The sequence below is a fragment of the Pogona vitticeps genome, chromosome ZW-PAR, assembly GCF_051106095.1.
Source record: "Pogona vitticeps strain Pit_001003342236 chromosome ZW-PAR, PviZW2.1, whole genome shotgun sequence".
NCBI lineage: Eukaryota > Metazoa > Chordata > Lepidosauria > Squamata > Agamidae > Pogona > Pogona vitticeps.
In genome coordinates, this window is record NC_135800.1 from 7481148 (window position 1) to 7508233 (window position 27086).

The following is a 27086-nucleotide window of genomic DNA, read 5'->3' on the forward strand; positions in this document are numbered from 1 at the left end:
TTCACTTCAACAGAAACAAAGGGAAAAAAACAAAAACCAGTCCAGCAAACACCAGCAAAATCATTTTATTGCAAGTTTCATCTCTCACTCTATCCCAATTGGAAAGAAAGAACATGGCAATTCCTGGAGACTTTATTCCAGCAAAGTCCAGCTCACAAAACCACACGTGTCAGTGTTACAGGATCAAAAAAAAAGGGGGGGGATCAGGGGGGAAAAAAGACATTGAATATGAAGCAGACAATCTGGGAAATTCAAACAGACATCCAAAATTTTAGCAAGTTAAACGGAAATGGTTAATATATTATTCCAGTGACCAGGCATAATAAAGGATCTCATGGCATAGCTGCACTCACTTTGACAACTCTCCATTGGGTGCACAATGACTTGAAGAGGATAGTGGCCAAAAAAGATTTATTTCAATAGAATCTGCTTTGCCAATCATGCCTTTTCCGGACTGGGAATGCTCAACATGGGGGTTAACCACCTTTAAGCAGGGTGGAACAGAAGAAGAAGCAAAAAAATAAAAACCATAGCTCAGTTCACAGATGGAAAGAACTGAACAAGGACAAGTTAGTTAAAGGTGAACACGGTTTAAGCTGCCTTTTTTTCTCCACCCATGTGTGCCAGAGTAAACTCACTAGCTAAATAACTTTGCTGTTGTTCTGTGTTTCTTGTTGAAATAACTTCAGAGGGTTTCTGGTTTGCAGTCATCAAGTTGGATTATGTTGACTGACCACACTCTGGAGCAAGGAGATCTACAACAAAGCAAGAGCCTGTACAATCTGGAGTAGTCCCACTGATTTTCATGGTTTTACCCACAGTAAACAGTTTGAATTTCCAAACAGAAATGGCGCTACGTCTGACCCACTCTAGAATTTTTCTGTACTCCATGATTGCTCTCTTGATCAACTGTAGCAGAGGCTGTATGTTAACAACAGCACAATCCTATTCACATTTACTTTGGAGTAAGTCTGCATACAGTGGCATTTACTTCCAGATAGGAACACACAGGACTGAAGCCTAAAAATCCATGATTCGTGTCATTTCAGGGACTACAACTCCTAGCATTCTTGTTATATGCACCCCCTCTCCTTTCCTGTCCAAGAACTACAATTACCAGGGTTCTCTTCTGTAAAATGGACTACGCCCACACAAAAATGGTTTGTGTTCAGATTCTAGAGGTGTCTTTCTATGCATGCTTTTCCAGGCTACAACAATTTTGTTTCCAGACACACATGAAACATTACATGTGTACACCCTGTAACAAGCGCTGATCATTTACTTGCAGAAAATTATCCATAAGTAGAGTTGATACATGCTCCCTCTGGCACAAACATCCTATTTTTATTAATTTGTCACATTTAAAAATGGCCTTCTGAGTAGGAATTTTGTAACACGTGAAGGATGTTCTGCATTTCTCTCTTCCCAGGTTGCCATTTCCAGAAACAAACCTTCCAAAGGATGAATGAAAAAACCCACACATTTTGCTAGCTATTCTTTTTTCAGCTGGATTAACCGTTAACAGAAAAGTTCCAAATGCCATGCAGAGCCCATAAAGAGAAGTTCAGTCAGCTTGAGATCAGCAAGGAAAGGGGTGGGAAAAAAAGTTTCAGACCCTTTTGCCCGGAAAAAAAATGAAAAGCAATCTCTGTGTGCAGAAAACATGACCACTGTCCCAAATTCCAAATTATGGAAGTGTCCATTTCTTCCATCTCTGTCTGGACCAAGGAAGTATTTTTCTGCATGTTGTACATAACCAGGAAGACATGGAGAATTGTTTATGGGTCATTAGCAATGCAACACGGAGTCAAATCTCAAAATGAAAGAGTTTGCTAGTAGCGCAGTACCAATGTAAAGGGATACAGCACTTCACTCTTCTCATCTCGTTAAATTGGAATTTTCGCAGAAATAGGACAGCTTGAAGGCTCTCCAATGAAGCATCTACATGCCTTTGTTTCTGCTGCTTCCTAGTTTTCACCAAGATCTGGACTAACTCTAGAGCAGCCACTCCTCCTACACCCATTTTTTGGCCCACAAGCGCTGTTTTCTGTTGAAGCCTTGCTAAACCGAATGGCACTCTCAACCTGTCTGTGCAAAGAGGGGTTCGAAGCGCTCGGAGTATCAGTCAGTAGCTTCATTCTTTCCAATGGCTGCCTCCATCCGATGGTACCAGGGTTGGATCTTGGTGTGTGTCATCATGTCATCGAAAGCTTCCAAGCCTTCCATGACACGCAGGACTCCGTACACAGCCTGGGCAGATAGCACAGAGAAGGTTTGCCAAAATAAAAAAGGAAAAACGAAAAATACATCAGCACAAGCCTGGGATTAAAAGGAGCTTTGTTTATATTCCATGCTTCCCTCCAACGAATTGAAAGTGGCATACATGGATCTCTGATTTTCCAATATGCCCTCAATATTCCAATATGTGAGGTAGATCAAGCAGGGAGAGAGAATAAGCACCCCAGGTTCACACAGTGAGTCTCCTAAGTCCACAGGGATCCCAGATCTTTCAACCCCCAGCCCAACATGCTCCTAAGAGGAAACATGAAAACATTAAATCAAATGGTTGGGTCATGGATGTAAGTGTTATGAGCCATCAAGTCAGAATGGACCTTATAGAGACCCTAAGAAAGCTTTCTAGGTAAGTGAGATATTTTAAGGAGTGGTTTCATGCCTGTATTTCCAGGTTTGTCGCTACACCGTAATTCAAGCATGCAGCAAAAGCAAACCACAGTCTCAAAGGATGAGCAATTTCTATCCCACTTCCTTACCAAATCTGCAAGGTTGGGCTGGTTTCCTCCCATAAACGCTCGGTCTGCGCCCACCACTTTCACCCAGTCGTTGGCTGCTTTATACAGGTCTTCTCTGACGTCATCGTGCAGCTGATGCCTGCGAAAACAGAAAAAAGTTGAAAAAACTGTACAAAAAATTGTCAGTCATTTACTATGTTCCTCTTTCAAAGATGAACCAAAAGTCTTGTGTCATGATGGTTGCTGTAGTTTTTTTGGGCTGTTTGGCCGTGTTTTGTAGGGTTTTTGTTCCTAACGTTTTGCCAGTCTTTGTGGCTGGCCTCTTCAGAGGATAGGACTTAAGAGTCCTGTGTCACCCTGAATATTGCACAGTTTATTCAGCATAAACCGAGCAAAAAATACAGACCACTTCTTCAGATAGGATTTATTTTCCCAAGCAAATCTGTTATCCTTTAAGATGCTACAACACTGTTGCTATTGCTACAAAAGACCATAGAATAATACCGCTACTCCCTGAAACAAATATAAACATATACTTTTATAAAAGTGAACACAGAGGCCTAGAATTCCAGGGCAGAGACAGAGAACGCTTCCCTGTTAAAAACGAAAAGGTAACAAAAGGGGATGCCCACCTACCACCCCCAAACCCATAAAATTATTTAGGAAATACCAACTTCTTTTTCAGCCTCTTGCCAATGAAGAACATTGCAATGGCACCAAAGTATTTGGCAAACAGGCCTTCTATCGTCCCGAACTTGCCCTCTCGCACGATGTAGTCGAAGGATGCCAAGGCCTCACCAGGCGTGCGGTAAACATTGGGGGAGATAAGGTGCACGAGCCAGTCATCTACCCACTGCCTCCATTTCATTTCCTCCCTGTAGGAAAGCCAAGGGTGTGGAAAGGGGGAGATGTAAGAGCATTGGAAAAGACGTGCCACCGTCGGCACCCAAGGAGACACAAGAGTCTCCGATGCTGGAGGTGGCGCTCATCACCCCTGACTAATTGCCACAGATAGCCCGAAACTCCACAAATCCACCCAACGGCATCCATCAATTCATCCTGTGGCCTGGAGTTCCACAGCTTAACTCCATCCTGGGTGAAGAGGTCTTTGCTCTTCTCTATCTGGAACTTCCATCCCCGCTCTTCTTGGCTTCAAGGGGCAATGTTCCCCACTTTAATAAACTCTCTCATGAGCATCTCTCTCTTTTCCTTATATTAAAAATGCCGACATTACACAGGAAGTAACTGAAAACCTTGTACAGTGGTGCCCCACATATCGAGGTTAATCCGTTCCGGATTAACCGTTGCTATGGGGAAACATCGCTATATGGAACCAAAAACGCCATAGAAACGCATTAAACTTAGTTTAATGCGTTCCTATGGCTCCTAAACTCACCGTTGTGCAAAGTTTCCCCATAGCGCCGCCATTTTCGTGCCCTTGGTAAGCGAGGGCAAGGCGCGAAAATGGTGCGGGCGGCCATTTTGGGCGTCCGGCGGCCATTTTTGAACTGCCAATCAGCTGTTTTTAAAAAATCGCTATGCGAAAATCGGTAAGCGAAACACTTACCAATCTTTGCAAAGTGATTTTTCCCCTATCTAAACATCACAATGCGATCGCTTTTGCGATCGCAATTGCGACGTCGCTATGCGGATTCATCATTAAACAGTGCGCTCGTTAAGCGAGGCACCACTGTAGCTCTTTCACAACCCTGGAGGTCTGTGGCTGCCCAAGCAGCTGCCTCCATCTGCCTAACAGTAGGGCCGGCCTTGCCTGCATCTTACTGAGTAATAATACATACACCATGACGTCTTCCGTGGGATAAACGCGCAGACTCTCTTTCTCATCCAGCATGAGCCAATATTTGTTATTGTACTCCGTCACTTCTTTGCCTTCCTTCATTGCTTTCATGGCAGGGTAAAAGGATACAATCTCTTCCAAGCTTTTCCTGCGGAGACAAAAATAAAAACGCATGAGATTCCAATACCGGTCAGGGCGTCTGGATGGATTTTGGCTACCTTTTCTCGGTCCCTTGCCTGTTATTCTGAAAGCCTCTGCTTTTATGGGGGTAATAAAACGACAGTAGATTGAGCCAATCAGGTTGAGAGGTCACTTGGGCTGAAAAAGAGAGAAGGACGGGCTCAAGATCACTCTGTGAGTTTCAAGATAGGACCAAGATTTGAATTTCTTGGGTCTCTGTCCATCCCTTCAGCCACTAAACCGCAATGCCTTTCTGCTAGCATGGCTAGTTAACTAACATGCACCCCTTGTAAACATTTTCTCCTAGTGAATATTGATGCTTAAACTGAGCTAGAGTTAGTTTAAAGAGGGACTGGAGGGAAGGAAGGCTCCAAACGACACCTGCCAACGTTAACTGCTGGTCATGACCCACTGAGGGCCAAGACACACCTTTCAAAGGGCTGGATCTTAGCCCAAAGACTGCCAGTTCCCAACCCCCTATAAAGCTTATCCTGTATTAGTAGACAACCATATGGTTTACTGAAGAGGTCTTTGAGGGAACAAAAATCAGGGCGATTAACAACAAGGAGAAGAAATCTGCATTAACTTCAGGGAGTAAGCAAAGGGGACAAGGGAAAGTAGAAACAGTCCCTTACCTGGAGAGGAGATAGGTTTTAATTGCACTGATGATCACAGACGAGTCGTTTAATTGCTGAGAGGGCGGAAAATGAAATCACAGTAATTGTATAAAAATCATGGTGATTTAAATCCCTAGGACACTCAATCTGGAAAAAAAAATTTGTCTATTTTCTCTCTTTTTGGATATCTTTTGCTGCAGCTTTGACATCTCTTTCTTAATATACTGCGTGGATTTGCGAGGTGTTTGCACAGAATATCTGTAGAACACTGCTCACGCACAGAAAGACAGACAGAAATCCAAAATAATTAGAAAAATAAATGGATAGATACCCTGTTTCCCCGGAAATAAGACCTAACCTGAAAATAAGCCCTAGTAGGATTTTTCAGGATGCTCGTAATACAAGCCCCAGTTATGTGAAATGCCGCCCTCCACCATTGTGCAGCATTGTCCAGCAACTAGATATTGATGACATGACTGTAAAATAAAACATCCCCTGAAAATAAGCCCTAATGCATTATTGGGAGCAAAAATTAATATAAAACCCTGTCTTATTTTCAGGGAAACACGGTAAGACAGAAAGATAGATGAGATATTAAAACCACATGTGGTATAAATTATTTATTAACCCTGCTGATTATAATCATTTTGGCAACTCAAAACTGGAATGAAAGGTAAAGAAATTAAGATGATTTTATTTGTTTGTTTGTTTGTTTGTTTGTTTGTTTGTTTGTTTAAAATATCTCACTCGCCCCCTGGCCACATCTTTCTCCTTTAAAAGGATCCAAGTTCGCCTGCATCATTAAAATCTGACATTCAAAGCTAACAATGGTGAGCATACAAATACTAAAAAAAATCCAACAAACGCCATACTAAAAAAAAACCAAGAGTAAAAGCCACACCGAAACAATGCTGATGGGAATTTCACATCCTTAACTGCACGGCCATCCAGCAAAGCCACTGCCAGAGTCCGCCAAACCTCCTTCCCACACTACTTCAAAACCGGTGATTGGATTTCCAAAACACCAAGCCGGGCTGTTCCTGTGTCAGTCCGGGATCTTACCAGGGTGTTCCCAGTGTTGGCAAGGAGAATCGGCACCTTGCGGTACGCGGAGAACTTAATCTCCTTCCTCATGACGGGGTTCACCTCCACAATCTCGTACGGCAGCTGGTGGTAATCGAGAAACGCCCGCACCTTGCTACAGAAAGGACACGTTTTGTATTGGTAGAGGGTCAGCTGTAATCTGCCTTCCGGGAGCTGAACGGAAGAAGAAAAAATGGATGATGCTCTACGCAGGGCGCCCTGCGCAGGGCACATGTGCATGTGGCAGGGCCTTCTTGGTGGTGGCTCCCCAGTTTTCGAAACTCCACCCCTTCCAAGGGCAAATCTGGATGTCCTCCTCCTATTCCTCCTTATCATCATCATCATTCAAAAACATCAGGCACAGTCAATCAAAATTATATAAGCATTGTCTGGTATTATATAACAGATACATGTTTTAACCAAAAACCTAATTAATTCTGCAGACTCTGGTTCTTTTGCATCTCCGGTTCCCACCCCCCACCCCCTTTTAAATGAACATTTCATTACAAAAGGTTACAGGAAACAAATCACAAGGTAGGAGAACGGGGAATGGGGGAGGCTGATCAGGCTGGCAGAGGAAGGGCCAGTGCAATCAATGATCAAGACTTCTAACATTTTGCTTGGCAATGCTAAAATACAGCTCAAGACAACCACAACTACACACACACACACACACACACACCTAAGAAGAACCAGAAGAGCAACTGAACAAGGGAAAACCAAATAAAGCGCTTTAAGGGAGAGAGAGAGAGAGCCTAATTAGATTATGGGTTATGAAAGTCACAAGACGCAACCCTGACTATGCATTGAGATTGCTTGGTGGGGGAGGGAAAAAAGGGGGGGGGAGATCAGCAGAAAGGCAAGGCTACCAGCAGCTGCTTGAAGGGCGGGCAGCCGTGGAACCAAGCATCTGGGGATGATGGGAACCGGAGTCCCCGGTGCATGGGATGGTTGAGTGGGCCAAGTCCTGGGCTGGCCATTGGGGAGGCCGGCTGGCCAGAGGGAGAAGGGGCTTGAGGGCTGTGCTCCTCTTCTTCCTCTTCCTCTCCTTACCTGGACTACCTCCTGCCTGGCCTGCGGGGCCGGCCCTTGGAAGCGGTGCCGCAGCGTCTGATAGACGCCCAAAGTGCCCCCCAAGGCAAAAGCGGCCCCCAAGAGCCAAGGGCGGCCGGGATTCCTGGCCCACGTGGGCCCGAAGCCCCTGCTGGCTCCGGTGGAAGAAAAGCCCCGGGATCGGCTGCTCGCCTCCAGGAAGAAGCCGCTCGCCCGCAGCCCCGAAGGGCCGGCCAGCAGCCTCCACGCGGCGGCGGCCCGACCGTGCAAGCAAGCCGCTGCCATCTTCGCTGTGCCAGGAAAAAGGCGCGGGCGGGCGCCGAGCAGCAAGAAGTATCTTTTAAAAAAAGAACCTCGGGTGAGGAATCCAGTGGGAGCCGTAGGCTGATTGCATTGGCGGTGATATTATGCTGATGAGTTCCGCTAAGGAGGGGCGGGAGAAAGACTGCTGTGTTGGATGGGAATCCTGGAGACGATGAAATAAAACAATAAAAGCCACAATGGCAGGGGTGGTGATAGTAGGACAATAGCAAAACTCTTACAAAGGGATTTTTCCAGTTCTCCGGATCTCTTCCTCCCGCTTAACAGAGCTCTGAATTGAGACCAGTTAAAGGAAAAACAAATGTCGTAAAACGAAGCCCGTTTTTTTGTTCTCCGGGATTATTCTTTGGGATAAAGTGGGGAAATTAGATGGTCCCCCCCAAAATGGGCTAGACATGCTGCCCGGTGTTTTTGAATGCAAACTGCTGGCAAGGCTAAGTTCGTGTTTTGAGACTAAGGCATCAAAAATAGCGTTTTGCTTTGTGCATCTTTGTGTCTTTTTGGCGTCTCAAACAGCATGATACGTAGTAACAGTTTTGTTGCCCTCCCGCATCATGCCGGATAGGAGATCATCCTATAACCATAGAGTCAAGCAGGCCGAAGGGGCGGGGCTTCTTAGCGTCGGAGGCTTTGACCTTATCCTGGCTCTTTGGGCCGGTCCCTCTGCTGGGGCTGCAGGGGAAAAAATGGCTCTGTCAATCAAAGGATTTTTACAGCAGGGGGCGGGCCGAAGGAAGGTTGGTCAGAGATGATAGATAGATAGATAGATAGATAGATAGATAGATAGATAGATAGATAGATAGATAGATAGATAGATAGATAGATAGATAGATAGATAGATAGATAGATACTCCCATTTTCACCATAAAATGAGCTTGGAAAATATTTATTTATTTATTTAAAATATTTTTACCTCGCCTTTCTTCTGGGGCTTCCAGCAACGAAAGACAAGATTTAAAGTGGAACACGATGAGGATACAACTGAGGTTAACATCATTACAAGACCATTGTTAAAACTATGGAAAAAATGAATATTACGTACATCATTAACAGGTGACATTAAGGCCAAGATCAAGTAGTATACAAAAAAAAAATGCCACTCTAAGAAATGGAAAACGTTAAGTAGTATTAAAAATTCAATCAAAGCAGTAATGTATAGCAATCTATCTACATTACAAATTAGAGAAAAAAAAGCAGACTGTAAGGTAACCAATAAATTAAAAATTGTACTATTTTAGTATTCTGGTGCTTGGTGGTCAGGGGACCGTAATCCCCTGATGACTCCTTCCCCGGGATTCCCACTATGGGATAACTACCGGGGGGGTGAATAATTCAGCCAGAGCGGCTTGGTTTTCATGTCCATGATCCCCCATTTCTCTTTCTGGACCGTACGACGGGCAAAGATTCATGAATGGACCTCCCGCGGAGGAAGGGGCGTGGCTTGGCCTGGGCAACTTTGTCTCCGCGTTCCATCCGGGGCGGGGCTTAGCCGCTGGCCAAGCCGGGTGCGCTGCTAGGGCGGGACAGAAGCCTCAGGATGTCGGGTCCGAACGGGGAGCCGAATCTGAGCCTGAGACGGAGAGAGGAGGAAGAGGAGGAGGAGGAGGAAGAAGAGGGCGGCTTCGGAGAGGCAGGTAACCTTGAGACGGCCTTCTCAACCCTGGGTCGACCCTCCATAGCAAAGGATCTCGGGGGTATCTTTGGTTTGCTAAGCAGCCCTTTCTTTTTCTTTTTAAATTTTATTTTAATTTCCCTCCATTTGCCTACAGCATGTCTATGCATAATAATCTTTCTTAATAACCGCCCAATTCCCAACTGCTTCCTATGCCTGATTTATTGCTAGCTGCATTGACAGAACGTGTTAATATTCGGTTATATTTAGCATGCTGGATCGCCCTCGGGGTAAATCCAGTGGCTAGCCCCAGTCCAGTTGAGGAAGTGAATAGAAACCCGATTTTACACTCAAACAAACTCGTCAGTCTTAAAAGAGGTAGCCAAACCCCTCCCCTTTTTTTAAAGACCATGATTTTAGGGAAGGTTACTGAGGAGTAAAGCTTCCTTTCACTCAGGTGTCATTTCCCGCATGTGGAATCTATCATGTCAGGCTCCAGATAGATTTAATCATAATACATTGTCTTTTCTTTGGTCTGTTCCGTGTATATCTCCCACCAGTAAGGCATCCTCTCTTTGCTTTTCTTGCAATACTTTCCCTTCCCCCACTAGAATATGCAGCCATCAATTCCATGCTGGACCAGATCAATTCCTGCTTAGACCACCTGGAGGAGAAAAATGACCATCTGCATGCCCGGTTGAAGGAGTTGCTGGAATCCAACCGCCAGACCCGCCTGGAGTTTCAGCAGCAGCTGAGCGAAAGTGAAGACGGAGAGGCTGGCAGCCAGAGATCCAAGCTGGATGCATAAGGCCCCCCACCCCACCCACCTTCCCTTGGACAAAGCGGGGTGTACATAGAAGCGGCACCCGGTGGGACCATCCTTTGCTGTTGGCGGTGGTGGGGGAAATGTTAACATTCATAATAGAGGGCCCCCCTGGTCCATGTGTGTTTCCAAACCAGATGTGCTCCTTTGTGACTTTGACTCTATGGCCCCTAGGTTGTAGAACTTAATGGAACAAGGATTGTTTCTCTAGGTTGTGAGCACTAGAAGGGCATTAGATAAATGTAGGTGCCTGTAAATATATGTTTTAACTAGCCGCAGGGGTGGCTAACTCTAGACCTCCAGATGTTCAGGATGGCAACTCTCATCATCTCACCACTGGTTGTTCTGGACACCAATGTGAGTTGTAAGTCAAAACATCTGGAAGACCATCGTTCACCTCTGGCTTCTAGGGTCATGGTGAATTTGTACAGAGCCTTTTTCTGGGGGAGCTTGTCAGGAGAAGACTTACTTCAGGGGGGCAGGATTTGGGGTTTTTTTAGACTTGTTCGTCCCATTCTGCTCATCTAATTAGGTAGCTGTGGTTGCTTGACCCAGGCTGGCAATCCTGTATCGCCTTACTTGGGAACGAAGCCCTGCTGAAGCTCAATGGGACCTCAGTAGTATAACTACAGTGGTGCCCCGCAAGACAATGTTAATCCGTTCCATTGAAATCGCTGTTTAGCAAAAACATCACCTTGCAAAAATCGTTTCCCCACTGCAATGCATTGAAATCTGTTTAATGCATTCCAATGGGGAAAATAGTCGTCGTTTTGCGAAAATAGCCCATAGCGAAGCCATTTTGCTGAGCCGCTGATCAGCTGTAAAAATCGTTGTCTTGCGAAGCATCCCCCCCCCCGGGGGGGGGAAGTCTTGGGAAGCACGGACCGAAACATCGTCCAGCGAAAAACTGCCATAGGAAACACTGTTTTGCGAAGCACAATGGCAATCACAACCTTGTCATGCGGATTCGTCATTTTGCGGGGTAATCGTCTTGTGAGGTACCACTGTACTGACATCAACTCTGAGTAGTTGTTTTTGGGATCCACAATGAAAGCGGTCCAGAACCGCGAGCCCTCTCTCCTCCCTTTGTAGTATTTTTAACAAAATCTCTCTGCGTTATATTCTCCCTATGGCGCATACACACCCCATTCAGTGACTGTGTAATGAATTGTTTGTTCCTAGTTGTGATTCTGTTTTGACACCAAAAAAAGAAGCCAGGCATCCTGGCCAGAATTCTTGCTGATGATTCCTATGTGTTTTATATATTTAAAAATCCAGCTTAGTGTGAAAAACTGGCTAAGTTTGTGAATTTCGTTTTGTAGTCGCATGATTAAGCCCAGAAGGTCTTTGGTGGTCAGAGTTTCTAAAGAAGGTGTTTTGAATAAACCTGAGTGATCCCATGCTGGGGGCAGGAGAAGTCTTGGAGGAATATTCCATCACAATAGGACCATTCGAATCGGCCACAACCAAAGCTAACTCTTAGTTCTGAACAGAGCAGACCCACTGAATCAGATTTAACTAAGTTTTGATTTAGCTCTTCAGCAACTGATTCAACCATCTGCTCTAGTTTTGACTGGCAACTAAATTCAGCTCATTATTTGGGGTACTAGAATTCCCAGTCTAGAAACTTTCCCCAACTTGCTGTTTTTAAGATACTTTGGATTACAGACCCATCATAGCTGCCATGGACAAATGGGAGTTGTAGTCCATTACAACCAGAGGATGGTGGTAGTGGAAGAAGCTCTTGATCCAGAAATTGAGTATGCAGTGATGTTTCCTTGAACTGCAGAGTGCTTAAAGCGAGGGGGAGAAGCCGAGAGGTGGAACACTGGCGGGTGTTAAATTACCACGAATACGGTATCACTTGTTCTCGAAGTTAAGATGCTAATAAAGAGTGCCTCTTGAAACTGCCATGGTTAAGCTTTCCAGGGGTTTAGAGGCAAGAATCTGGAGCTCTTGCACTGTTCTGTGCCTTTTGCCCTGAAGAACACAACTGGAATCATGTGGAACAGATGTTGCGACAAGAGAAGAATGCTCACAACCCGGCCTTCCTTTCATTTCTCAGGAAGCCTCGAGAACACCACAGCTGGCCAGGTGACCCTGGACAGAATATATCAAAAGGGCAGCGATGTTTTTTCCTCTTTTTTTCCCCCTTTTAATTTAACCAAAAAAAGCAGTAAAACTATAGCATTCTTTTTTCTGTTCTTCCTTCCTCTAAAAGTAGAAGACTCGGGGGTGGGGGGGTGGGAATAAAAACCTTTCCTGGAGAAATCTACACACAAAAAGAAAACTCGCCTACAAAAATAAAATGAGAAAGTTTTATCTAGCCTTATGCCTGGTGGAACGCCGGCGGCTAGATGAGTCCCCTTTGGCGGAGGACGACACTCCCTTTTCCTGCTGGCGACTGTCTGGTGTTTCGTTTGCCACTCTGTCGGCCGACACCCCTTGCTGCGTCGTGTCACAAGGTTTGGCTGTCGGCTTAGGCAGTTCTGCCGTTTCTCCTGTCCCTGGAGCATCCTGCCGCAAGGTGCCATCGCCAGGTGACGCCAAGTGGTTTCCACATTTTCCCCCATCTTCCACAACCGGGCTGGGACTCCTAAAAGCAACTGGACTGTGAGTCTGGGCCGCGGAAGCGGGCTCATCTCTTGGAGACCTGCAGTCTCCCCTTAAGCTCGCCTCTTCCTCCCCGGCCTCGGCCGTCTCTGTCTTAACCACTGCCTGGGCGGCATCCACCATTTGCCCATCGGCCAGCTCCGGCTGCGGGTGCAAGGAGGTCTCTGCGTGTGTGGATGAGGCCTGGAGTTTCATGGCTTTGTATCTCTGTGAACAGAAGGGGAAAGAAAGCAAAAGTTACTGACAGTCAGCCAAGAAACAGAAAGACGCCAACTTCTGACATGGTGAGCAGTTCCGTGTCTCTGCGACGACCAACAAATTACACAACATAGGAGAACTAAATAAAAGTTATGCACATGGGTGCAAAATTACTATGTGGGTATCAGCATGAAAGACCTATCAGTTCCGTGTTTGTATGACGCCTATTCCCTGTTCGTGGTAATACTAATACCTCCCTCTCGCTTGCGCAGACCCCAGGCTTCACTGCAGTTGCTGGTGTGTTCCTGCACCACAATGTGGGGAAAGTTCATCGATATATGGAAGGTGACTAAATGTAGTTAAATGATTCCCTCCCCCCCAGTAAAACCCTCTTGTAGCTAAAACAGACATATAGGGCTATTACACAGGTGAAAATGAGCTTACTGGGAGAAGCCCCTATATAAAAACATTTCTGTTCAATACCATGAGTAGATTCATTGAAAAAAAATGTGTCTTTAATCAGTCATGATTACATTTGAAGTCCCAGAAAGTATAGTGAGTTTACTTTGAGGACGATCAGAGTTTGCATAGCAAACTGTTTGGGTTCTACTGGCTGGCCACTGGGAATGGAACGCCAGACTAGAAAGGCCTTTGGTCTGATCTAGAATTACTCCTAAGGATAGCTCAGTGGTTTAGGGTTGGGAGTTCGATTCCCCCACTGAGCCACCTTAACAGGGCTGGACTTGATGCCCATAGGGTCCCTTCCAGCTCTGCAGTTCTATGATCAAAAATTATAGCACCCCCCCCCCCCAAAAAAGAGCAGTATACACAAGAAGAGAATTTTAAAAGGGAAAAGGAAGAATTTTTCTGGCGTGCAGAAAACAGTTTGAGAAATAAAGAAGACAAGCCACATAGAAAGACATGTTACTAAGCATCTTTTTTTTAAATCCGGTGCTTAAAAAACATACAAAGGAAAAGATGTGACACAGAAGGATGTGATATTAATGGGACGGCCATTGCCATACTCTTAAGATCAACACAAGAGCAGATCATGCTATAAATGGAAGGGTGCAAGATGGCAAAATAGAAGCGTCGGATGGCTGGAGGAAGAGGATTCCCAAGGGGCGGAGATGGGACCACAGCAGACGGTCACAAGAAATGGGAAGAAAAAGCCAGGCGGAAGGGTCTGACCTGGAGGTTCTCAAAATGCATCAGGGACTTGCAATGCGTGAGCCGACCGGCTGAGTCACTGTGGTAGAATTTGTGACACAGTCTGCAGAGGAAGCCCGCAACGGGAACCAGAAAATCCAGGCCTGTGGAACAAGGGAGAGGAAGAGGAGTCACAGATCACATGGAATAGAAGCAAAACATCATAAAATAAAAATAAAAATAAGGAAACGAAATCAGAAAGATGAAAAATGCTACGTGGGTGTGGAAAAACAAAACGGGGACTTGAATTTCAAAAAGAAATCGGTGCTTTGGTTAAAATGAGGAACGTGTTACTAAAGCAGGAAGGTCTTTTTGGGGGCGCTGAGCCTCATCTGGGCAGGTGGGCAACATGCCACCTTACAGGTAGGGCATCGTAGTTCAAAACCCATTTTGGCTCACCCACCCACCTACCGAGTCTTACAGCATGGCTAACGTCAGGCTACGGCTGGAACAAAAGGAAACAACAAAACAAACAGTGGTCATCTCAAAAAGGAGGAGGAAGGAGGGTGTAAAACTGCACCGAATGGGAAGATAGACTTGGCAAGGGAGAGGTGTGAGAGGGAGGGCAGAGGATGTACAAGGTATGAATCACTCCTATCCAAGGAGATTAGGATGACGGGAGGGTGGAAGAGAGGAAACACGGCCTCCAGCGGCGCTTGTGGACGCTGTCCTGCGGTCTGGCGCTTCTGTGTTTTCCGCTTGTTTGTCTATTTCTATTTTTAGATGGGATGTTTTTGGTTTGTTACGGGGGAAAAAGAACATGCACTGGACACAAGAACAAAAGATACTTTCCTGGAGCCATTGTCCAAGGGCCGCCCCCGCAATGGGATTTGGACTCCAACTCCCAGCACTGGGGACAGATGGGAATGGTAGTCTAGCCACATCTAGGGGAAGGGCTGTACTGTGTCCGCCCCATCCTAGAGGAGAAAATGCTACCAAGACCTGCTTTCTCAGGTCAAACACGTAGAGGCCAAGACCATCTGTGATTGGGGGATGTTCAAGGGTGGGGAAACACTCTGTACATGCTCAGAGGACCACCTGTTGCTTTTGTCTTTTCTTTTAGTTCAGGCCTAATAATGTAGGGCGGTGGAGGAGGGAAAGGTGCAAAGCCACAGTGAAAGCTGCTACGGATTGCGTTGTCCCTGGTTTCTGAGATAGAACTGCCCCTAAATATGGAGATCATATGATGACTATGTATTCTTTAAAAGATATGGCAGCTAACGAGTCCTCATTAAGGTATCATCCATACATATTGCCGTGAAGAGATAACAGGTGAATCCGGGACATATAAAGAGAAACTCATCCATACTATTACAGTGTGTTTTTAAATAGTTTCTGGGAGCCCACCAGGAGTCCCAATATATCACATAGATTGGCAATGTGATTCACGGAGCACCCTGATTCCTGCACCCCCCATTTTTTAATATTAAAAAGACACATACAAACACCCTCATGTCCCTTGGGATGGGGAGGGAAACCTCTCCCTGGCCAGTTTTATTCCTGGGCAGGTGTTCTTTCCATCAACGCAGTGAGAGGACGCAGCTACAAAAGAAGATACACGCCACTGCGGCTCAGATTGTCTGCTTACCATAGACCGTATCTGGGCAATATTCCTCCTTCCCTCCACCGTCTTCCGATGGCTCTTCCTTCAGCCCAGCCTGTGGAAGAACCAGGAAAGAGGATCGGGTAGGTAGAAAAATGAACTTGGGAACCTCTTCCTGGAATCGGGGAGAGGCTTATACGCTATGTCAAAGACACATACAGTGGCCCTAAAAGAGCAGATGTTAGGACATGGTCCTCTTGTTTAATTTAGGCAGCGCATTTAGAACCATAACATAACAACTTGAAAAGACAACAACACAGCAGAGAAACAGAGGAAAGTTTTGGCCGGTTTCTGCTTTTAACAGGGTCATCTCAACCAGCCTCAATATTCTCGTGAATATGCACCTGCTTGGTTAGAGAGTCTTCATTTTCCTGCGGTTCCCCTTCAGAGTCGTCCTCTTCTCCAGCTTCTTCTTCTTCTTCCTCCTCCTCCTCTTCTTCAAAACACCCGACAGCGTCGACCGTGATAAGCTCCTCCGAATCCTCAGGCCCTCCCTGCTCCTTCTCTCCCAACTTCACCTGGACGGACATAGCAAAAAGGGCACGGAGAAAAAGAGACATGATGAGTCGGGAAGGGACACCCAAAGGTCATCTCACCCAACCCACTGTAGATGCAGGAAAACCTCAGTCAAACTGCCCCCCCCCGACAGATATCCATCACAGTTTAAAATGTTCAATGTTCCACTGCTGAGCAGCTCTTTCCCTTGAAAAAGTCTTGCTAAAGTTTAGTCACAAATCCCCTTCCTCGTAATTTGAATCCCATGATTTGGGTCCTGCACTCCAGAAGAGGACAAAACAAACTTGCTCCATCTTCCGGATGCCCTTGAAATCCCTGGTGATGGCTATCCAATCCTCTCTTCCATCTTTCTTTTCCAATCGCCTCTTAAAATGCAGGCGCAATGAATTTCTCAACCGTACTTAGAACTGGAAGGCAACAGGTTGGGGAAGGCTTTTAATTCTGTAGAAATTCATCTGTACGGAGACCGACCAACCACCCTCCTTCCTTCCATTTATTTCCATTTATTTATTACCTCCTTGGCCTTCTGCTTATGCGCCAGGGACTTCATGTGCTCCACAAACTTGCGCGGCGTCTTGAAATGGCGGCTGCAGACGGTGCAAAAGGGGCGGAGGGAGCGTTTCGCGAGCTGCAGGGGGAGGGCATTGGGGAGAGTCAAAAAAGAGACAGCAGATGATGTCATGGAGTTCCCTCAAGGCCAGCCTTCAAGAGCATCGTCATCGAGTTCAGCTCCGTGCGGCTTGAGCGAACACCAGCCCGAAGGCATCCGCATTCAGAAGTGACATTCTGAATCCTTGCTTTCGATCTTTCCACTTGCTTAATGGAAGAGATTGTTACCTTATGTTCCGGAGTCCGACGGTGCTTGATCAGATCGCCTGTAAAATGTGTGTGGCAGGTGTTACACCACCGCTGCTGACTCTCCCTGCAAGGAAAAGGGGGGATCCCTGTAAAAGCGCTCTTCCTTCTCTTATTGCTGGTAGAGCAAACCCATGTCCTGCTAGGTCTTTGATTGAAATCGTGCTCTCTAAAGCCATGCTCCACTCAATAAGGCACAGGATTTCTTGGCTTCCTGTTCAGAAAAAGAAAGGCTCCCAGCAAGCAATGGGGCAGGAACAGGAAGCTTGGGTGGTGCTAGGCCTAGCTAAGCCTCAGAGCTGACCGGTTCAGGCCTTTTCCCCAGGCGAGACACGTTTAAGTGTCTGTGAAAGTGTGTTTCTCCAAGGCAGAACTCCTAGAATGAAGAATTGTGGGATCGGTGGTCTGAAAAATCCCATACCTAGAACACTGCTGTTCAAATCTGCCTCAAGGCCAGTCCAGCCTGGTGCTTGCTGGACACATTAGATAGACTACAACTCCTATCCTTCCCAGGCAGCATAGCCAAGAACAAGCCAAACAAACCTACAAGAGCCCAATTTCCAGGCTGTAGAGGTTTGCCTCTGAGACGTACCCGTCTTTCTCAGCCAGCGGCCCCTGCTCCTTCACCACGGGGAGCAAAGAGACAAAGCAGAGGTTGCTCATGTGTTGGATGTCCCGGAGGCGCTGCTGGTGTTGAACGCCTGCCATGTGGCTCTGGAAATTCTGGAACCCAGAGAGAGAGAGAGAGAGAGAGAGAGAGAGAGAGAGAGAATCTCTCTTTAATCTGGCAAGCTTCTTCATTTCAGACAGGGGGCTCCAACAGGAATATATTGTTGCCTTGCTTGACGACGTTAATCCGTTCCAGCGAAATCGCTGTAGAGCAAAATCATTGTCAAGCGAATGTAAAAAGCCAATCAGAATGCATTAGAAACCGCTTAATGCGTTCTAATGGGCGAAATACCTCATCGTAAACCGAAGATCCTCTATAGGGCAGCCATTTTCTGCTCCCTGTAGAGCGAAGAATCCGTCCCTAACACAGCGGGGAGCCATTTTGAACAGTGGGCAGCCATTTTGGAAACCTGACGATCAGCTGTTTTGATAGTTGTAAAGGGAAAAATAGGTTCCGGAAGCAGGGAACTGATCATTGTAAAGCGTTTTTTTTTTTTTTTTGCTATATAAACATTGTTTTGCGATTGCAAAAGTGATCGCAAAAACCTAATCGATAAGCGGATTTGTCGTGGAGTGGGGTAATCGTTAAGCGGGGCACAACTGTAATTACTTTGAATGTCCTAAAGGTTCACCAAAGAGATGCTTACAGGCAGGGGTAGGAAACATACAGCCCAGAGCCAAATCCGCCTCTTCCATGGGTCAAATCTAACTCTCCCGGATTTCTCTGTTAGCCATGGCTATTCTCTATTGACACCATCTCTTGGTCTTTATGGGCACATTTATTTATTCTTTCATTTATTTAAAATATTTATATGCCTGCCTTCTTTTTTTAAAGGATACAAGATAACTTAGAATATTAAAAGCTGAAACAGTAAATTATTACAATATTAAAAGAGAATTAAACACACATCATATTAAAAACTGGTAAATAAAAGCAGTATTTGAAAACAGCACATTTTACATGATTTCCCTTGCCTTATTCCCCTGAGAAGCAGGCTGCGTGTAAACTACGTGGTGGGAGTCTCTTGAATGGCACTCGGATACAGCCATGCCATGACTGCAGGCCACGGGAGTTAATTTGAGAAGCCCTTTTCCAAATAAAAATCCCCGCCTGTGGAAAGCTAGGGTGTCAAGGAGAAAGGGATGCAGCTATCAAAGCAGACAATCCTAAACTTGAAGCCTCGGTATTATTACCTCTTGACTGAAACAGTCACTCTTGCAGATATAACAGTAGAATTTCAGGGCAGACTCCGGGCTGGTCTCCGCAGCGCCCATTTCGGAGGTCCAGTGAGCCGGCTTCAGGGCCGTGGTGCTGATCGCTCGGCTCTCGCTGCTCTGCTGAATTGTTACTTTTAAGGAGCCCCCGGAATTGACCACCTGAGAAAAGGGGAGGAAGGTACTAGCCAAGATGTACTGCTGCAGACCAAGAGGATGGGAAAGGACACGACACACAAGGAGGGGCTCACTTCTCTGGGAGGCACAAGAGGTCAAAGGATTCGCTGAATTAACTGAGATGGGAATCGGGCTGATCCAGGAAGGAGCGGGCAGAAAAAGGAAAGGAGGGCTTCTCAACTGCCCATTCCTAGAGGGATCAAGGGGACATGGTGGCGTTGCAGGTTAAACTGCAGAATCCTCTGTGCTGCAAGGTCAGAAGACCAGCTGTCCGAAGATCGAATCCCCGCGACAGAGTGAGCTCCCATTGCTTATCCCAGCTCCTGCCAACCTAGCCGTTTGAAAGCATGCAAATGCGAGTAGATAAATAGGGATCGCCACAGTGGGAAGGTCACGGCGTTCCTTGTCTAGTCACGCTGGCCATGTGACCACGGAAACTGTCTACGGACAAAAGGCTGGCTCTATGGCTTGGAGACAGGGATGAGCACTGCGCCCTAGAGTCGGACGCGACTGGACTCAATGTCAAGGGGAAACTTTACCTTAGCAGGATCAACGGGGGGGGGGGGGGAGAGACAGCCAAGCAACAGGAACTGATCAAGAGCAGCCCCAGTGGAACAGGAAGAAATGAGAGGAGACGCACACTTAGAAAAAAAATACCCTTCTGAAGCAGAAAGCTCAACAGAGGCAACATGCAGTGAGCCACAGAAGGTCAGGTGTTATGATGCCAAAATAGGGGTTTCTGGAGGGGAAGGAAGTGTTGTTATAGTCGCAGCACGCTGTGCTTCTTCCATACTGCGCTCCCAGCACACATAGGGCTTTGCAACCAAGGAGCAGAAGGATATACTGTCTTTTCTTTTGAGGCAGGAAGCCTGAAGAGGTTGTTTGCTCACCTCTGAAGTTTTCAACTCCTCCACAAAGTGCTTCTCATCGGAAGAATCTCCAGCCAGGGTCTTTTGCTCGTTGTCTCTCTCTACGAAAGAGAAGTGGATTGGGATGGAGCATCTTGAGTTTGGATATATGTGTTTGTGTGTATGTACACACATAAGTAGAGAGAAAGGAATCTCAGACTAAGCTCTTAGAAGCAGGGGATGGGGAGGTTGTAGCCAGGTGGCTTTCAATTATAAGCTAACATCACAACATAGAAGAGTTACTTTTTTTGTATGGCACTCCCAAAATCCTTTTGACTAGCAGGACCACTGGGGATGCCGTCTGGCGGATTCTCCGAGCTGTCTAAAAAAGTCACTTTTCCAACAAGTACCTTTAGTTGTTTGGGGCATATGCTCTCAGTGATGTTAAGGATTCGACCTGAGACTTTTCACGAGCAAAAAGCGTTGGGTGTCCTACCCTAGAGCCATGCATTTGTTCCTCTTCTCTTACCACCAAAGTGCACGGATCTGCACAAGCCAGCAAACTGGAAAGCTCAATTTTTATTTAATGGGGCATAAATATGAGTTTGCAGGCAGGCAGAAATCATTTGCCAAGTGAGAAAATAAGCTAGAGCATTTGAGTGATGCTTCACGAGGTCTCAGAAGCTAGAAGGTCTGAGAAGACTCTCTTAATTCCCAGGGGACGTTGCAAACGAAAACAAGTCCTGTTGCATCGTCCGGTACATGAAAACATACTTGTGCATCATTTACGAAGGTTGCCAGTTTCCACTTGGGAAAGTATTTAAGGTTTTCTCTCGTGTCCTGTGTTGCTTTTACCTTCCAGGCGGGACTTCGCATCAGTCTCCTCTGCTATTTCTTCAGGAATAGCCTCGTCAGCTTTGCTAGCAGGACCGGGATGAAGTGGGTGGGGAGAGAAAACGCAAGAGTATGTTGTAATAACAAGATGCACCAGGCCAAGAAAGTAAGTCACAGTGAGGTGTGAGTGCAGGCACTCCATCTGGACACCAGGGAGGCTTAAGGTCACCAATCAGAGAGTCATAATCGGTGAGAAATGATGTGATGGCACATCATCATCACCAGACAGGTGGAAGGCCAGTTTGGGTCACCAAAGCTGCTTATTGCATGGTTGTTGTGGGTTTTTCGGGCTCTTTGGCCGTGTTCTGAAGGTTGTTCTTCCTAACGTTTCGCCAGTCTCTGTGGCCGGCATCTTCAGAGGACAGCACTAAATACTCCACTCCCAAAACCAACTACACCAGAGCACAGAGTGCTGTCCTCTGAAGATGTCCAGCCACAGAGACTGGCGAAACGTTAGGAAAAACAACCTTCAGAACACGGCCAAACAGCCCGAAAAACCCACAACAACCATTAGATCCCGGCTGTGAAAGCCTTCGCGAATACATTGCTTATTGCAATTGATTCTTCCAGTTTTATCCTTGTGTTTTATTCCAGAGGTGGAGTTTTTGGATGTTCTCATTATTCTAGTGAACCTGCTTTGGGAAATTTTTTTTTTGAATGAACATTTTTATTAAATTTTAATACACTTTTAAATAATATTGCTCCACTAAGCAGGTCATCATTACTTGGTGTAGCTCATTTTAGGAGTATTATGTATTATTCTGCAGTGTGACTATGAACAATGCTAGATTTTATTTATAGCTTTCACTGGATTTTTCTTGTTTCTTTTGCTGCAAGTATATTCTGCTCACACTTCTGGGAGATGAAGACTATAAGATTCAGCATTTCCAACCCACACCGGACAGAGAACTCTTCGGGTCGAATCCAATCAATGAGAACATGCTGAAATAACTGAAACCAATTTAAATTCTCGAAAACAACATTTCGAAGCCTTTTGAAAACACCTTAAAACAACTTCAAAAGTCATGTAACGAAACTGATTTTATGTCGTTTCAGGACGGAAAAGAGAATGGTTTCTGTTTGTAATCTACAGTGAACCTGTGGAACTCCCTGCCACAAGGTGCAGCAGCAAGCAGCAACTTAAGCGGAGTTTAAAAAGGGACACACCCACGGGGAAAAAACATGGCCACCATGGCTCAAAAACCAGATGTCGGGAATCATACAGCTCAGAAGGTCTGTTTCATTCACAGAGAAGGAAGCGCCAGAACAGAAGGATGTGAGATCTGGAAGGCTTTTTTCACTCTGATCCCACAAGACAATGATCTTGTTACAATTTTGATGTGATTTCGAACTATTATGGTTACTTTGATTTGGATTCTTGCATTGAGCTTAGACTTGATGGCCTCATGGGCCCCCTTCCAGCTCAATTATTGTGATATTCTATTATTACCTTCTTAGCCGTTTGGCAGCTGGCTGGCCATCTCCAGAGGATTCTGCTGGTGTTTCTGTGGACCCAATAAAGGATACTGTATTATTGTTGCAGAATGACCACATCCTTGAACTCAAGTCTCCTCCAAGTTGTGTTATTTTTAATGCCACTCTCATCACCCCCTGACTAATAGCCAATGCCAGCTGGGAGTCCAGTCCAAAATACCTGGGGGCCACCATGTGGAGGAAGGCAAGCTCTAGGTCCATCCATTTAAAAGCATCTCTATCTTTATCTTTCTTCTAGAACCCTTCCCTCCGTCTCACCTGCACTGTTTGGCTTTGAGGAAGCAGCAAGCTCAGGCTTTCTCCTACCTGAAGGTAAAGAACTGGACAGCTCAGAGTCTCCTTGAAAGTCAGATGCCTCCATGACCGGCCCAGCTTCACACGTTCCTTGGCCTTGAGAGGAAGAGGATGCAGAATCGGCCTCCCGCTTCCTCTCGGGAATCTTTGGGAAGTCCTGCGGTCAAGAAAGAGGACACAGCGTTTGAAAGAGAAAGAAAACATCGTTGGCGAGGTTTATCCTCTCCAAGTTGGACTCTCCCTACGAAGACAACAGATCCGTCTGTCTTGCGGGGATGAATGGAAGTGCACCAGGCCTGAAGTGAGCCAAGGAAGAAGCGCTGATTCCAAGACCCTATAATAGCACGACAGGAATAGCAGAAATGCAGCCAAAAAAGATAACTGGGAAAATTTCAAAACAAGCTCAAATCAACCAGGGTCACGATGACCGAATGAGAAGGATTATGGAGGCGGCGAGCGGGAGGAAACGAAACAAGGAGCCGCGGTTCACAAACTCACCTTGCCAAAAGTCCGGTTTTGCCGCGGGAACAGGAGAGTCGGGAACGCCAAACGGGCGGGCTTTAGGGATACCCCAACCGGAGGGGGTCCCAACAGGGAATGCCTCGTGGCCTGAGGGAAAAACTGCTGTAGTACAGGAGCTGCTGCCATGTTAAAACCTCTCAAGTTACCTACGAACGGCGAAAGAGGGGAAGAAGGGAGACCGTGTGAAATGGGCGAAAGAATCAGGCCCGTTTCTATGGATGGGTCCCTCAGTTTGGGAAAAGGTACATGCAATTCTTTGCTAGAGCGCTGTCACATACTGCTAGCAGACAAATGCACACCCCTTGGTAAAATACAGACCCCAGGATCCTATAGGATGGAGCTGTGATAGTTAAAACCTTTTTTTAATTTAAATTTTCCATCTTGATCAATACTAACATTGTCGATTTAATTCATGGTTTTAATTGTTTTATGAATAATTTTATTGTGAGCCGCCCACAGAGTAGACATAGTCTAGAAGGGCGGGATAAAAATCTAATAAATAAATAATAAAAAATAAAAGCGGGATCAAAACGCTGTCTTTTTCCAGTGCAGATGCCGTATACATCTCCATATGAGATACAGAAGGGGAGAAAGTCAACACAATACACCCACTGCTGAATCTACAGATTATACAACCTGCTGAATTATTTACCCGGAGGTTTCTCAAATGCCAGAGAATAGGGGCATCAGGTGTTGAGAAATGTAACCCGAACCTCGTGGGTGAGCAGGGGCACTTCGGGGAATGGTCAGTTCTCAAGCCGTTCTTCGTTACAGGTAACCTGATTATCAACAGCGTAACACCAGAACAGCCCACCCCATTAAGAAAGTAAAAGAAATGCCATTTGCAAAATATATACCCTGTTTCCCCAAAAATAAGACCTAACCTGGAAATAAGATCTAGTAGGATTTTTCAGGGTGCTCGTAATATAAGTCCCACCCCAAAAATAAGCCCCAGTGAAGTGAAACCCCTCCCTCCACCCTTGTGCAGCAACCAGAAGAAGATGACATGACTGTATTTGAATAAATGTAGGCCATCTCATGAGAAGACTCCCTGGAAAATACCCTGATGTTGGGAAAGTGTGAAGGCAAGAGGAGAAGGGGACGACAGGGGACGAGATGGTTGAACAGGGTCGCCGAAGGGACCAACATGAATTTGACCAAACTCTGGGAGGCAGTGGAAGACAGGAGGGCCTGGCGTGCTCTGGTCCATGGGGTCACAAAGAGTCGGACACGATTTAACGACTAAACAACAATATGGGAAGCAGTGTACCAAATGTGGAAGTGGGGGGGGGGGGGGAGCCAATCCTCTCTTACCTATAAACAACTTTAACCCCACTATAACATTATATCATTGTATATAACAGTATCCTTAAAATAAATGTCTTAGGGGGTCTCTGTGGGGCACACCGGGAGCTTTAGGGCATTACCTACAGGACACGCTCCACCGGCCTCGGAACTGGAGCGTCTTTTGCAACAAATACCTGCTTACACCAGGACAGCGTTTTGCTTACCTGTATAAAACTCAGGAGTCTCATTAGAAAATAAGCACCTTTCTCCCCCCTGAAAAGGAAATACAGCATCTACCTTGCAATTGCTGGGCAAGTAAGGCCCGCTGAAGCATGGGGTTGGCGCTCATGAGCGACGCTTGACCGGCAGGCCTCAAATTAAGGATCTGCTGTTGCTGAGGTGGCGTCATGCCCCTAAGGGGGAAAAGAGAAGTCAGACGGATAAGAGGATCAGGAAAGGCCCAGTTTGCTTTCGAGCAGCCGTGAGGGGGGGATCACTCACAGAGTCTGGCCTCAGACCTCTCCGTTCTCAGCAAAACTGGTTGGGAAAGGCAGGATGGCACCCCCAAATTCCACAACGAGCCCATTCCCCCAGACCACTTTGTAGCTGCCGTTGTTCATCTCATCATCCTCAAACAGGGCAGCAAGCAGCATCATGACCTGCCTCCCCCACCCTCTCTCAAGGGTGGGCTAAGGAGAGAGGCCCCATGGTCAACTGTTCTCAAAGATGCCTTACAGTGTATTTGCAAGACAAATCTCTTGCAAAGGGACCACCTTGCATGCTGAAAATTTAATTTTCCTTCCTTCTTTTCCTTCTCTGGTGGAAGAGAACCAACACGCTTTAGAGACCCAAGGGCCTGATCCTCCCAAGATGATTTCCTGCCCAAGGCCCACCGGGATGAATGAGAGGCTGTGTTTTGTATTGACAACATCTCTTGATGCAGAAACTCGTGTGCATGAAGCCTTTTCAGCAACGTAGATTCTGTAAGATTTCTGCAACAGGCCAATATTGTTGGATTATGTTTTTCAAAGCACGGAGAAAGCCCAGGCATTGAAATCTGCAGGGATTCACCCTGCAGCCTCACTCTTAAGCCCTGTTCACTGCCGGGTCTACTGGCTTTCAGCATCTGCGAAAGTTTATGCCATATAAAACCTATGAGACTACCAGAAGCCGTACGACTCGTATTCTTGCTTCTGTGTGTGTGTGTGTTTGTCTATCTTTTCCCTCCAGTTCATGGTTCACATTTTTATTATTACATCCCATTAATTTGCTTCCAGCATATCACAGCGTGATGTGAGATATTCAAGGAATGGTTTTATCACTCGCAAGGTTCCACAGCCAAGTGGGGATTTGAACCCAGGTCTCTCACATTCTAGCCACACGACCTCCCTTTCCATTCTATGCTCATGGGCACTGATGCCCACCTGTGTGTTTTACAGATAGATCCGTATCGATTTCTACACTCTTCTCTGTGCAAAGCAACGGGTAGGAAAAAAAAGATAAACAGCAGAAAACAGCAATAAAAGTCTTATGGCACCTAAAAAAAACTAACCAGTTCTCTTAAGAAACTAGATCTCAGGGTATGTCAAGATACTTAAGATCTCATCCCAGCTTTTGCAAAAAATGTAAACACAGAGATCTGATAAATCTGCAGAATGCCATCTGGGGGCGCCCAGCGGTGCATGCACAGATGTGCGCGCGCCCTATTTATATTGCAAAAATATAAATATAGGTGCAGAGCTGAGCCCACGTACCCAAGTCCCAAAACTTGCAAAATCCTCGGGGTTTCTAGGCTGCAGAAATTGGGGGCGAGCATCCTATGGAAGACCAGAGGCCAGCCTCCTTACCCAGAGAGGGGGGGAAAACATCTCCCGTCCTGCAGACGGGGTGCAAGAAAAGCCGAGCCGGGATCAGGCGAGGAGGAAATGTATTATTATTATTATTTTTGCCGGCGATGCAAAAGAAGGAAGGGGAGCCCGCCCTCCCCTTGCAGCCCACGAGGGCAGGCCCTGCATCCCCGGCCTCGAGTGGAAAGGCTTACCGGCTCGGTGGAGGCGCTGGGGGCGGCTGGAGGAGCTGCTGGAGGTGCAGCAGTTGCTGCTGGAGCTGCTGCTGGGGGAACATGCCGGGGAGGGGATCCCGGGACCGCCGCCTGGCCGAAGGACTCCTCGGGCCGGGCGGAGAGGCGCTAGCTTGGCCGCCGATCTTGCCCCGGCCGGCCGTGCATCATCCTCGCCCCCGCCGGGAGCTCAGCCTCGGGGATGGATGACCGGCCCGCCGGGTGGGCGTGTGGACGGGAAGGAGGGAGGGAGGGAAGGAAGGAAGGAGCGGCGGCACCACGGGCGCAGACACGCGGACCGGCGGGGCGCAGACACGCGCGCACGGCTACAGACGACGCCCGACGACCCGCCCGGGCATCATCCCCAGCCCAGGATATCGGAGACCCAGCCCTCCC

At 46.6% G+C, this 27086-nt stretch overlaps 3 protein-coding genes across 3 annotated transcripts; 1 reads left to right on the forward strand and 2 right to left on the reverse strand.

The window, feature by feature from the left end:
* Positions 1-49: 49 nt before the first annotated feature.
* PTGES2 (prostaglandin E synthase 2) lies at positions 50-7796 on the reverse strand. Its single transcript, XM_072985129.2, has 7 exons — positions 7482-7796; positions 6408-6602; positions 5364-5419; positions 4550-4696; positions 3425-3625; positions 2772-2889; positions 50-2250 (listed from the first exon to the last, which is right to left on the reverse strand). Exons 1-7 carry the CDS (start codon positions 7764-7766, stop codon positions 2122-2124), a joined length of 1131 nt encoding a protein of 376 aa, XP_072841230.2. The 5' UTR covers positions 7767-7796; the 3' UTR covers positions 50-2121.
* A 1434-nt stretch (positions 7797-9230) lies between these two features.
* Positions 9231-11529, forward strand: BBLN (bublin coiled coil protein). Its single transcript, XM_020793396.3, has 2 exons — positions 9231-9436; positions 10026-11529. The coding sequence occupies exons 1-2, from the start codon at positions 9340-9342 to the stop codon at positions 10220-10222; spliced, it is 294 nt and encodes a 97-aa protein (XP_020649055.3). The 5' UTR covers positions 9231-9339; the 3' UTR covers positions 10223-11529.
* Positions 11530-12541: 1012 nt separating this feature from the next.
* Positions 12542-26891, reverse strand: CIZ1 (CDKN1A interacting zinc finger protein 1). Its single transcript, XM_072985128.2, has 15 exons — positions 26673-26891; positions 24929-25044; positions 23321-23490; positions 22835-22979; positions 22485-22539; positions 20996-21060; positions 20183-20262; positions 19095-19277; positions 17824-17954; positions 17214-17298; positions 16891-17004; positions 16205-16378; positions 15846-15915; positions 14240-14361; positions 12542-13057 (listed from the first exon to the last, which is right to left on the reverse strand). Exons 1-15 carry the CDS (start codon positions 26753-26755, stop codon positions 12557-12559), a joined length of 2094 nt encoding a protein of 697 aa, XP_072841229.2. The 5' UTR covers positions 26756-26891; the 3' UTR covers positions 12542-12556.
* Between the last annotated feature and the right edge of the window lie 195 nt (positions 26892-27086).

Bases quoted from the DNA above. Each gene is read 5' to 3' on its own strand.
- CIZ1 (XM_072985128.2), bottom strand. From the start codon at position 26,755: ATGTTCCCCCAGCAGCAGCTCCAGCAGCAACTGCTGCACCTCCAGCAG. The intron at 22,980-23,320 runs GTGAGTTTGTGA...TCTTGACCGCAG, and splicing joins AAAACCGGACTTTTGGCAAG to GACTTCCCAAAGATTCCCGA. The intron at 20,263-20,995 runs GTAAAAGCAACA...TCTCTTTCGTAG, and splicing joins TGCGAAGTCCCGCCTGGAAG to AGAGAGACAACGAGCAAAAG.
- BBLN (XM_020793396.3), top strand. From the start codon at position 9,340: ATGTCGGGTCCGAACGGGGAGCCGAATCTGAGCCTGAGACGGAGAGAG. The intron at 9,437-10,025 runs GTAACCTTGAGA...TTCCCCCACTAG, and splicing joins GGGCGGCTTCGGAGAGGCAG to AATATGCAGCCATCAATTCC.
- PTGES2 (XM_072985129.2), bottom strand. From the start codon at position 7,766: ATGGCAGCGGCTTGCTTGCACGGTCGGGCCGCCGCCGCGTGGAGGCTG. The intron at 3,626-4,549 runs GTATGTATTATT...GCTTTCCTACAG, and splicing joins CCCACGGAAGACGTCATGGT to GGAGGAAATGAAATGGAGGC. The intron at 2,251-2,771 runs GTAAGGAAGTGG...CTATCTGCCCAG, and splicing joins AGCCCAACCTTGCAGATTTG to GCTGTGTACGGAGTCCTGCG.